Source organism: Rhinoraja longicauda, chromosome 13, assembly GCF_053455715.1.
Source record: "Rhinoraja longicauda isolate Sanriku21f chromosome 13, sRhiLon1.1, whole genome shotgun sequence".
NCBI lineage: Eukaryota > Metazoa > Chordata > Chondrichthyes > Rajiformes > Arhynchobatidae > Rhinoraja > Rhinoraja longicauda.
Window position 1 is genome coordinate 20,823,313 of NC_135965.1, and position 13,335 is coordinate 20,836,647.

The 13,335-nt window shown below is 42.8% G+C and overlaps 1 protein-coding gene across 1 annotated transcript in view; it reads right to left on the reverse strand.

Moving 5' to 3' along the window:
- dhx36 (DEAH (Asp-Glu-Ala-His) box polypeptide 36) overlaps positions 1-13,335 on the reverse strand; it is a 73,505-nt gene that overhangs the window by 22,665 nt on the left and 37,505 nt on the right. Inside the window, exons 13-14 of the mRNA XM_078410511.1 lie at positions 10,491-10,546; positions 7,985-8,049 (exon numbers count right to left, since the gene is read on the reverse strand). Coding sequence (XP_078266637.1) covers positions 7,985-8,049; positions 10,491-10,546 — 121 coding nt within the window. The remainder of the gene's footprint in view (positions 1-7,984; positions 8,050-10,490; positions 10,547-13,335) is intronic.

Here is a 13,335-nt window from a genome sequence, read left to right on the forward strand (position 1 = left end):
TTTTAAACACGCAGAGTTCTGATGGTTTTTGAATACACTAAGTGAGTGTTGAAAAGCAGATTCAACATTAAGCGAAGTAAAAACAGGGTATATACTTGGAAAAAGTAAATCATTTATGGAAATGAAAAGTATTTTGATTATTATTTGGTGGATTTTCATACACAGCAGCTCAAGATCTGCAGCCTACAAAATGTTACATTCTGATCAGTGGTGAGTGTGGCAGTATTGAGCTGTTGTTAAAAGTAACATAGAAAACATAGGACCCAATAGTATTCCTATGCACAGCATGGTTGGTAAATTTGCAGATGACACCCAAATTGGTGTGTAGTGAACAGTGATTACCTAAGATTACAACAGGAACAAGAACAATTGGGAAAGTGGGTTTCCTCCGGGTGATCCAGTTTCCTCCCACATTCCAAAGACGTGCAGGTTTGTAGGTTAACTGGTTCTGTAAAATTGTACCTAATCTGTAGGATAGAACTAGTGTGAATGGGTGATCATTGGTTAGTGAGGGCTGGGTCGGCTGTAGGACATGTTTCCACATTGTATTTCGACACTAAAGTACAAAATTCTACATTTTGGTACGTAAAACAAGGGTGTTGTTGGGAATACTAGTTAGGCCACAGTACTGGGAGTACCGGGCACAGTTCTGGTCATCAAGGTATAGAAAGGATGTCATGCAGATGGACAGGATGCAGAAGAGATATTAAAGGATGTTATTAGGACTGGAAAGCTTGAATTATAAGGGGACACCGGATATGTTGGGGCCTTTTTCCCTGGAGCATTTGAGACTAAGGGATGACTTTATGGCAGTATATAAAATCACAAGTGAATGGTCATGGTGTTTTTTCCAGGTTAGGGGAGTACAAAAATAGAGTGCAAAGATTTAAGGTGAGAAGGAAAAGATTTAAAGGAGACCTGAAGGGCAACTTTTTCCATGCAGAGATCGGTTTGTGGAAGAAGCTGCCAGAGGAAGTGGTAGAGGTGGATACATGACAACATTTAAAAAGGCATTTACACATGTACATGTATGGGGAAGTTGAAAGGAATACTGGCCAAACAAAGGCAAATGGGACTCACTCAGATAGACACCTTGGTCACCGAGAATGTGAAGGCCTAAGAGCCTGTTGCCACACAGTAACTATGACTCAAATAATCATCGTCCCTACCAAAGAGAATCTGGTAATGATCTGTGCATTAATTGTCTTGCAACACTCTGCCAACACACAGGTATACACCAATAATTTCTAAAGATTTTAGTAGACCTGAACAAGCTAATGGGCATAGATTTAAATGAGAAAAAAGTATTTGAATGTTAGTGGGGTCCGGGATTGATGCCAGATCAAGCAAAAACCCCAAGTTAATCAAGTTATTCCCCAAGACTTCTTGGACAGGTCACACTCTCAGGCTGAAGATAGACTGGTGGAGACCAAAAACTAATCCTGGGGTCCTATGGAAACGACAGGCACGCGGGCAGAGGCAGGTGTGGTAGCTCTGTTGGTGAGGGACGAAATTCAGTCCCTTGCAAGGTGTGATATAGGGACTGACGAGGTAGAGTCACTGTGGATAGAGTTGAGGAATTGTAAAGGTAAGAAGACACTAATTGGAGTTATCTACAGACCCCCAAATAATAGCCCGGATATAAGGTGTAAGTTGCAGCAGGAGTTAAAACTGGCATGTAACAAAGGTAACGCCACTGTGGTGATGGGGGATTTCAATATGCAGGTAGACTGGGAAAATCAGGTTGGTTCTGGACCCCAAGAAAGAGTTTGTACAGTACCTCCGAGATGGATTCTTAGAGCAGCTTGTAATGGAGCCTACCAGAGAAAAGGCAATTCTGGATTTAGTGTTGTCCAATGAACCAGATTTGATAAGAGAACTCCAGGTGAAGGAACTGCTTGGAGGTAGTGATCATAATAAGATTAGTTTTAATGTGCAATTTGAGAGGGAGAAGGTTAAATCGGAAGTGTCAGTGATGCAGTTGAAAAAAGCGGACTATGAAGGCCTGAGAGAGGAGCTGGCCAAGGTCGACTGGAAAGGGATCCTAGCAGGAATGACGGTGGAACAGCAATGGCAGGAATTTCTGGGCATAATCCGGAAGATGCAGGATCATTTCATTCCAAAGTGAAAGGAAGATTCTAAGGGGGGTAGGAGGCAACCTTGGCTGACAAAGGAAGTTCGGGATGGAATAAAACTAAAATAAAAGATGTATAACACAGAAAAGAGCAGCGGGAAGCCAGAGGATTGGGAAAGTTTCATAGGACAACAGAAGGTAACAAAACGGGCAATATGGGCCGAAAAGATGAAGTACGAGGGGAAGCTGGCCAATAATATAATAGAGTAAAAGCTTCTTTAGATATGTTAAGAGAAAAAGAGTAGCAAAGTCAAATGTGGGTCCCTTGAAGGCAGAAACGGGTGAAATTATTATGGGTAACAAGGAAATGGCAGAAGAGTTGAACAGGTACTTTGGATCTGTCTTCAATCCAAACAATCTCCCAGATGTACTAGAGGACAGAGGATCTAGGGGGATAGGGGAAAGAAATTTGCACTAGGCGAGAAATAGTATTGGGTAGACTGATGGGACTGAAGGTTAATAAATCCCCAGAGCCTGATGGTCTGCATCCCAGGGTCCTCAGGGAGGTGGCTCTAGAAATAGTGAACGCATTGGTGTTCATTTTACAATGTTCAATAGATTCAGGATCAGTTCCTGTGGATTGGAGGATAGCTAATGTTATCCCACTTTTCAAGAAAGGAGCGAGAGAGAAAACAGGGAGTTACAGACCAGTTAGCCTGACATCAGCGGTGGGGAAGATGCTGGAGTCAATTATTAAAGAGGTAATAACGGTGCATTTGGATAGCAGTAAAAGGATAAGTCCAAGTCAGCATGGATTTATGAAAGGGAAATCATGCTTGACTAATCTTCTGAAATTTTTTGAGGATGTCACAAGTAAAATGGATGACGGTGAGCCAGTGGATGTAGTGTATCTAGACTTTCAGAAAGCCTTTGATAAGGTCCCACACTGGAGATTAGCGAGTAAAATGAGAGCACACGGTATTGGAGGTAGGGTGTTGACATGGATAGAGAATTAGTTGGCAGACAGGAAGCAAAGAGTAGAAGTAAACGGGTCCTTTTCAGAATGGCAGGTAGTGGCGAGTGGAGTGCTGCAAGGCTTGGTGTTGGGGCCGCAACTGTTTACCATATATATTAATGATTTGGACGAAGGAATTAGAAGTAACACTAACAAGTTTGCAGATGGCACAAAGCTGGGTGGCAGTGTGAACTGCGAAGAGGATGTTAGGTGGTTGCAGGGTGACCTGGACAGGTTGAGTGAGTGGGCAGATGCGTGGCAGATGCAGTATAATATAGATAAATGTGAGGTTATCCACTTTGGCAGCAAAAACAAGGAAGTAGATTATTATCTCAATGGTGTCAGGTTAGGTAAGAGGGAAGTGCAGCGAGACCTGGGTGTCCTTGTACACCAGGCACTGAAAGTTGGCGTGCAGGTACAGCAGGCAGTGAAGAAAGCTAATGGAACGGTGGCCTTCATAACGAGAGGATTTCAGTATAGGAGTCAGGAGGTTCTTCTGCAGTTGTATAGGGCCCTGGTAAGACCACATCTGGAGTATTGTGTACAGTTTTGGTCTCCTAATTTGAGGAAGGACATCCTTGTAATTGAGGCAGTGCAGCGTAGGTTCACGAGGTTAATCCCCGGGATGGCGGGACTGTCATATGAGGAACGATTGAAAAGACTAGGCTTGTATTCACTGGAGTTTAGAAGGATGAGAGGGGATCTTATAGAGACATATAAAATTATAAACGGACTGGACAAGCTAGATGCAGGAAAAATGTTCCCAATGTTGGGGGAGTCCAGAACCAGGAGCCACAGTCTTAGAATAAAACTGAGGTGAGAAGGAACATTTTCACCCAGAGAGTTGTGAATTTGTGGAGTTCTCCGTCACAGAGTGCAGTGGAGGCCAAATCACTGGATGGATTTAAGAGAAAGTTAGGGAGAGCTCTGGGGGCTAGTGGAATCAAGGGATATGGGGAGACGTTGGGCACAGGTTACTGATTGTGGATGATCAACCATGATCATAATGAATGGTGGTGCTGGCTCGAAGGGCCGAATGGCCTCCTCCTGCACCTATTTTCTATGTTTCTAAGAGTTGTTTTAACAAAGAAATTGAGATGTATACCATGCGAATTATGGGTTGAACCGTCCTCTCACCAGTTAGAGAACGGTCCTGAACTCCCATCTACCACAATGGAGAACTTTGAACCATTATTAATCAAACTTTATTGGACTTCATCTTGCACTAAACATCACACCCTTCATCCTGTGTATTGCGTATCCTTTATATTGTGGACGGCTGATTGTAATCATATATAATCTTTTCACTCACTGGATAGCAAGCAACAAATAGCTTTTCGCTGTACTTCAGTAAACGTGACAATAATAAACTAAACTATAAATGATTTTTGATTAGTACCAATGTCAGGGGTTATGGGGAGAAGGCAGGAGAATGGAGTTAGGAGGGAGAGAAAGATCAGCCATGAGTGAATCGCGGAGTAGAGTTGATGGGCCGAAAGGCCTAATCCTGCTCCCATCTCATGAACTTAAACCTAGTGTGAACGGATGATCGATGGCCGGTGGACCAAAGGGCCCGTTTCCATGCGGTATCTTTCAATCAATCAATATAATGTCGGGAATTTACTGAAGGTTGACAGTGAACCTCTAAGCAGTTTATTGATTAGTAATGCCTGACAGCACCGTTGAGAACACTCTTTATTTAACTGATGACCGAGAATTCATTGATGAAATTGGTAATTAGTCTGATTGGATTAGTCATGTTTCTTGGGGATCTGGGCAGCTTTCCCATGTTTATGGGCGGCCGCTAATATTTGGTTGTGCTACAGGAACTTGGCTGGATGTACAGGTACTTCTGGGATGCAAGTTTGCAGGGCAACGTCCAGAGCATTTCTTACCTATGCTGATCCCAGCTGTTTCTCAGCCTCTCAGCGTAAATAAAGGGGGGGGGGGGGCAAAATAAAGAGGAGAAAGATTTAATATGAACCCTAGAGGTTTTTTTTTTTTTTTTTACACAAACTGTGGTGGGTATATGGAATGAGTTTTCAGAGGAGGCAGGATTGAACAAATGTCCAGGGTGGTTGATGGACTGCTTGCCAAGTGGGTCACTTAATCCTCAATGGCACTGAGTTTCCCTGTGGCTTGTGGGAGCTCCAATTATCCAAGCAGGTGCAAACAATTCCATTGTGTTCTCAAGTGGTGCCTCAGAAGATGACTTGTTGCTGTTGCCATGGTATTTATCTGGCTGGTCCATATTTGTCGACGGTGACCCAAAGACATCAGTGGTGGGGAACACCCAGATGGGTAATGCCTTTGGATGTGAAGGGGTGTTTTGACTCTCTCATGACTCAGATGGTGATGGCACCTTGCCACTTTTATGCATTAAGATTATTTGACTGTAAAATGGTACCTTCTGTGCTAATTGGGGGATTGCGCTTGTATATGGCGATAGACCTGCTGAGCTGGATGCAACAAAAACATTTCAGTGTACCTTGGTACATGTGATAATAAAGAATCCATTGAGCCATTGCCATATACCAGCCCGTCCACATGGGATGGTTCATTTGCTGAGGAAAAATGAATGGGAATGACCATTATGCAATTATCAACAAGCGCCTCTACGAATGATGAAAGGCCTGGATGGAGTGGATACGGAGAGGGTGTTTCCACTGGTGGGAGAGTCTAGGACCAGAAGGCACAGCCTCAGAACAAAAGGACGTACCTTTAGAAAGGAGTTGAAGAGAGTGTCAGAGAGTGGTGAATCTGTGGAATTTATTGCCACAGATGCTGTGGAGGCCAAGTCATTGGGTATTATTAAGGCGGAGTGATAGATTCTTGATTAGTAAGGGTGTCAAAAGTTATAGGGAGAAGGCAGGAGAATGGGGTTGAGAGGGAAAGGTAATTGAATGGCGAAATAGACTCAATGGACTGAAAACCTACATCTACTCTCATGACTTATGAACTTCTGATCTGATGATGGAAAGGAGGTCCTTGATGATGCAGTTGATAGTTGGACCAAGGACATTGCCCTGATGAAATACAGTCACATCCTAGGGCTGTAATCATTGACCTCTACCAACCACAAGCATCTTCCTTGGAGCCAAATGTAACTGCAACCGTTCAAGCGTCCTCTTCTACTTTACTAGGGCTCCTTGAAGTTAGATTCCATTAAATGGTGCCTTAAAATCAAGGTCAATCATTATCACCACCTCTGGAATGCATCTCTCGCCCATGCTTGGACGAAGGCTGGCACGACCCAAGGGTATGAGTGATTTGATATAAATGCAAGTTCATCTTTGAAATAGTAGTATGACCTTTTATTCAGTGTCCTCCAAGAATGGTAGACAGTTTAAAATTTCAAGGACAGTATTCTGAATAATGAGTCAATGCCTTCTGCTTCATTTTGTACAATCATTCAAACCAGGACTGATCCATTGCATTCTCAAGGATTTAAAAACCGCCTTCTGTGCCACTCTCCCATCACACTCTTTCAGTGAGGTTTGATGAACCCGTAGTATAGCTGTTCTACACTTCATAAGCAAGGAGAATGCTCTTCACTCACTTACAAATTAATTTGGAGCAGATGTTGACCATTTAGCTGTTCCACCTGCCTGCAGTTCAATTAAATGATTGTCAACTTCACGACCCAAAACGTCGCCGTCCATTCCCTCCGCAGATGCTGCCTGACCCGCCGAGTTCCTCTAGCACTTTGTGCTTTGGTCAAGATTCCAGCATCTGCAGTTTCTTGTGTCTCCAACTCTGCATCGCTGCCTATCCCATCCATTAATTTTTTTGTCAATAATCCACCTAACTCTGCCTTAAAAAACATTGCTTGTTGGGAAAGAGTTCCAAAAGCACTCAATCCCCAGAAAAAAAACCAGAGGATTTTTTTCCGAACACTGAAAAAATCCTCTTGGATTTTGTAAGATCATAGGTTATAGGAGCAGAATTTGGCCATTCAGCCCATCAAGTCTATTCCGCCATTCATCCATTCTCAACCCTGTTCTACTGCTTTCTCCCCATAACCCCTGACACAATTTTTAATAGACAACCTTATTTTAAAGTCATCCCCAAGTGCTGGATTTTCCCACAAGATGAAATATGTTCTTTATATCCCTCAAGATCTTGCGTTAGGCTTAAGCTAGGGTACAGCTCGAATCCAACCTACCCGAATGCAAGCATTGGGCTTTGTCTCTGGAACAGTTATGCAGAGAACTAATTCGGCATTGTGTCTTTCCCTTTGTTCTACCGATTGTACCTCAAGTTTGACTTGATTGTATTTATATATATTACTAGGCCAAGTGGACCCATTGGGCCCAAACCTCTCCTGCATTAGTGCAGCAGCACCCACTCCCCCCCCCCTCCCTCACACGCTCCCCCTTCCCCTTCCCTCCCCCTCCTTCTCCCCCTCCCTCCTTTCCCCTCCCCCCTTCCTCTCTCTCCACCAACTCCATCCCCCTCAACCCCCCTTATCCTCCCTCCCCCCCCCCCATTCGCACCAAAGGGACGGCAGTGATTAAGGTGGGCCTAAAATTGTCGCATTATCGTGTACCATTTTGGCTGTAGTTCAGGGTCAAACAAATGAGACTTTTAGTATATAGATTGTGCAAAATAAAGTTTTTCACTGTACCGAGGTGCACCTGGCAATAATAAACCTAAACCTAAGGAGTATTTCTCAAATGCTTTTATTTTAAAAAGTCAGGAGGAAAATCAAGAAATTTCACTAGATGAAAATCTTTTGGAGGAATAAACAAAATGATGGGAGGTCGCACAAAAGAGGAAATTTTTAGGAGACTTGTTGAGGAAAAGAACTTATTCAAGACTGAGCAAAAGCATTTTGTAAAGAGTTATTTGAAGAACATTTCTCCCACTACATGAGTGATTATGTGTCCCATTACCTTGTCTCTGCAATGTTAGTGGCAATTATAATCTTACGAACTCCTGGGGGTGGCCTCTTGAAAACCTGCAAATATAACCAATCTAAATTATATCAATCCTACATCTCTAATAGACAAATCATTATCCTCTGACAGCATGTAATTTAAGTGTAATGTAAAATGCATCAGAAATAGGATTCAGTGCTTCCATCACTTTCCCCGTAAAAGCCTGAAATCAGATGTCGTCAATCTAGTCTTATATGTGGCGAATTTTATAGTTGCCCAAATATTCTCATCTAATGTCCGATATATATGCCTTTAAAGATGTCCAATTTCCACCATTACTTTTGCAGTTTACACAGAATCTAGCAAAAGAACAGTCTGCAAACTTTGTCAGTTGCAGAGTTATGCTTCAATTATAAATGCAAACATTCATGCATATTTCTGGACCCTTATTCTGCTGTTTATAGATAAGGTTACCACATTGTTTTTCTTTTGTATTTTGCCTTCGATATACTGAAAATAATCCTTTTCTTAAGCAAAACACAAAATGCTGGAGGAATTCAACAGGTCAGGCAGCATCTGGGGAGCGAATGGACAGATGTCATTTCGGGTTAGGACTCTTTTTTAGACTGACTTACCAGGCTTTGTCCCAAACCCAGCCTTCTCCTAACATTCTGAAGAAGGAACCAGACCCGAAATGTTCATCTGTCCAGCAACTCTACTGCTGTGCCACCCTTATTTTTAGGTATCAGTAAAAATGATTGACAAGCATCACTGAAGATCTTGTCCCAATGTTGGTTAGAAATCAACTGCAGATTGTATTGAGTTAAAAGGACTTTGTTTTCTATGAGGTAAGCCATCCATAGTTCTAAGCCTGCATCACCAAACAATTTTAAAACTCACCATGTATCACCAACACGTATGGAACAGTATGTTTTACCAAATCTCCATTTTGCAAACAAAATTTAAACAACTTCGCTAAATTAAGTTATCAGTAGAAAGAATTACCAAAATTAACCCAAATCTTGGAGAACTAAAGATAATCATTCATCCAAACATATCAGACCAGTTAATTTAATAATCAAATGTATTAGTAACACAATCAGCTGGCTTTGGGGTGAGATGGATGACACAGCTACCAAGTCATTGGAGGGCTAACAAAGTCAATTTATTAAAAACTATTTAAAGAGTGAGGAAGCAGAACAAAGAATTGCGTACAGAATAGAAAGATCAATCTTAATTATTTACAATAATGCACCATGATAATTAATTGCTGAACTGCAAAATATATGTTTGCGCCTTCAAAATTTAAAAAAAGGTATAGATTTTAAAATATATAATTGTGGAAAGTTTTGGGCGTTTCTTCGGTTGAACCTTCGGTTGAAACCAGCATCTGCAGTTCCTTCTTACACATAAAAACAGGCATGGTTTATTCTGCCCCTCACATTCCCACACGTCCACAGTAGAATTTGGGAAAACCTATCACAGCTAACGTACACACAAAGCAGAGCAAAAATTGGGGCATATTGGTATGAAACACTCCTCTTGAAGCACCACCATTCTCTCATTAATACCAATGCCAATGATTCCAGATAACAGTGTCATATCATATCATATCATATATATACAGCCGGAAACAGGCCTTTTCGGCCCTCCAAGTCCGTGCCGCCCAGCGATCCCCGTACATTAACACTATCCTACACCCACTAGGGACAATTTTTTTTTTACATTTACCCAGCCAATTAACCTACATACCTGTACGTCTTTGGAGTGTGGGAGGAAACCGAAGATCTCGGAGAAAACCCACGCAGGTCACGGGGAGAACGTACAAACTCCTTACAGTGCAGCACCCGTAGTCAGGATCGAACCTGAGTCTCCGTGTCAAGAGTGTTTTATTGCCATACATCCCGAAAATTTGTACTTGCAGCAGCTCAACAGAATATGTGAACATAGTACCAAAGATAGACAAAATATGCTGGCGTAACTTAGCTGATCAGGCAGCATCTCTGGAGAAAAAGGATAGGCGAGGTTTCAGGTTGGGACCCTTCTTCAGACTGAAAGTAGAGGTGGGGGGGGGGGGGGGGGGGGGGGAGGGGGAAGTTGTGAGAAAACTGGAGGCGAGAAAAGACCAGGACAAATCAGGGCCGACAACAGATGACCTCAGATGTCAAACGTCACCCATCCATTTTCTCCAGAGATGCTGCTTGACCCGCTGAATTACTCCAGCATTTTCTGTCTATATCTTTGGTATAAACCATCATTTGCAGTTCTCTGCTTCTAAATGTAAACATAGTACACTGTAAACAATTAAAAAGTTCAGTATATTAAAAACAAACAATAATAGTACAATGCTCAATTTGGACAGGTACTAGTTTGAGAGTCTACTTTTAAGTGGGGACAACTTCAAATGATTACTTTAACTGAGAAATTGATAACTCATAGCCGAAGACAAAGTAATTATTCCTAAAACCTCAAAACAAGTGTTTAGGTATAACAAAGTTATGTAATAATAAATTTACCCTACCTCTGTCTGATTCACCGAAGGCATGAGAGAGTGTAGAGGAATGATCACAAAACGATCTGCAGGATAATAAAGTACAAAGTAAATATCAATTCTTATTGGAAATCCTGGTGTTTTGGGCTACAACATTAGCACTACGACAACCACAAGAATCAGAATGCCACTCATTACAAGGACACTGCTGTCCTCTACTGTACTCGAAAACCATAAAATATAGGAACAGAATGAGGCCATTCAGTCCATCTGCTCTGCCATTCGATCATGGCTGATCTATTTTTCCATCTCAATACCAATCCACCTGCCTTCTCCCCATAACCCTTGACACTCTTACTCATCAAGAATCTGTCAATCTCAGCTTTCAAAATACCCAATGGCCTCCACGGCCATCTGTGCAAATGAATTCCACAGATTCACCATCCTCTGGCTAAAGAAATTCCTCATCTCCATTCTAAAGGTATGTCCAGTACTTCAGAGATTGTTCTATTAACCATATTGCCAGAATAATTTTCGGAGAATGCAAGACCAGGCAATGAAGTTGTTGAATGGATTCAGCATCATTACAAGATGCATCTAATTCATAAACCGCACACAGAACCAGACAGATGGAAAGCAAGATTTGCCAGATGCATTTTAATGAAACATTGAGACCTTTACATGTCTGATTAGTGCATTAGTGCTCGTTCACCCATCACGGAGCAGGGAGTAGGAAACTGCCGAACCCTGCCCCTGCTCGCCCTCAAAGACTGTGAACCAGAGAGGAGATGAAGAGAGTCCGTGGTAGTGGCAGACGCTGGACAAGGGTGGTCGTACCTGCCTCGCCCTCAGGGTCAGCTGGTGGGGGGCGCCCCCAGGGGCGCGAAGGCTGAAGTTGGCCGGGTGAGGAGAGGGACGACGGTTCGCGGAAGATGGAGGCGACGGCTGCAATGCGCCTTTATGGTCAGCTGCAGCCGGGACTTGCAAAATGGCGCCAACACCTGGCGACTCTTGCATATGGACTCAGTGGGCTGCTTCTTTGCATTATGTGCTTAACTGCGGATTGTGCGTATGTATGCCAATAATCTTATTGACCTGGAATTTAACAAAAGCTCACTCTACCTTGGTACAGGAGATAATAAAGGAACCATATGTCAAGGAACGCAAACCATGCACCTTGAACCACCCTTCAGTACCAGAATATATTTCAGGATCTGCCACACAGGAGCCTCTACTTAAAAACTGGCAGCAGGCAACATAGAAACTGGAAGTTGAAGATATAATGGAGATATAATGCATTATATCTAATGAATTTTAGTCCAATTCCACAAGACCTCCAACACCTACACAAGTTTTCTGGATGCAAATCACAATTCCAAGATGATATGGAAAATGTGGTTGATTATCATTCATTTCAGTCGTGGCACAGCTGGTAGAGCCACTGCCTCACAGCGCCAGAGACCTGGGTTCAATCCTGACCTCGGGTGGAGGCTCTGTGGAAATCTCACATTCTCCCTGTGACTACGTGGGATTCCTCTCGGTGCTCCAGTTTCCACCCACCCCACATCCCAAAGGCATGCAGGTTGGTAGGTTAATTGGCTGCTGTAAATTCCCCCCTATGCGTAGGCAAGAGGTAGATTCTGGGGGAAAGTGATAACAATATAGATTAGCATTAATGAGTGGTTGATGATCTGCGTGGATTCCATTGGGTCTGTTTCCATGCTGTATCTCTCTATTGCCAGCATCTGCAGTTATTTTAATATTCACTTAACACAATGTTACTGAGTAGCAAAGCAAACTGAAGGGCCAGAAAGCTTTCTCCAGGTATTTGTTGCCTTTTTATGGTCATTGGTAAAGGAAAGTTATCATTTCTTGTAACTTACTACCCTTAACACACCATTACTAATTAATAGTGCGGCACAGTGGCGGAATGGTAGAGTTACAGCACCAGAGATCAGAGTTCAATCCTGACGATGGGTGCTGTCTGTACGGAGTTTGTAAGTTCTCCCTGTGACCACGTGGGTTTTCTTCCGTTGCTCCGGTTTCCTCCCACGCTCCAAAGACATGCAGGTTTGTAGGTTAATTGGCACCTATAGGTTGTAAAGTTGTACCCTAGTGTGTAGGTTAGGGGATGGGGTGATCGCTGGTCGGCGCGAACTCAGTGGGCCGAAGGGGCTGTTTCCACGCTGTACCCTGTACCAAGTTAAAAGTCTAACTTGCTTGCATCATCCATTGTTGACTTGCAACTGGTCCACCCACACATTTTGGCTCCATATACCTTCACACCACGTTGTTAAGTGAGATTTATACAATGTGTCTGCTCTGTATGCAAAGCTAGTCTTGGGTCCCAAATTTCAGTAAAAACCAACAGTGTGGAAATGCACCACGTCACCAGAAATATTAAATTTCATTCAACCCTCCGGAGAGCAATTTTATTCTGTGAAAGCACCAGGGCAGCTCGAGTGTTGATTAGATTTATAGCACCAGTCTAAAATTCCGGGTAGCATTTCATCCAGAACTGGAATAATAGCATTATTTTCTAATGCTCAAAAACTCCCTTGTCAAAGAACCATGAATTTGTAAGTCATACGAACAGAATTAAGCCATTTGGCCCCTCGAGTCTACTCCGCCATTCAACCGTGGCTACCTTTTCTTCACAACCCCATTCTCCTGTCTTCGCCCCATAACCCTTGCTGCAGTACTAATCAAGAATCTGTCAATCTCCACTTTTAAGATACCCAATGACTTTGCTTCCACATTCCTGCGTAAAGAAAGCTACCATTTATTTTTTGGCATCAACAACCAGACAAATAGCACTGTTGTTGAACAAGGAACTGCAGATTCCGGTTTATTTAAAAGAACACAAAGTGCTGGA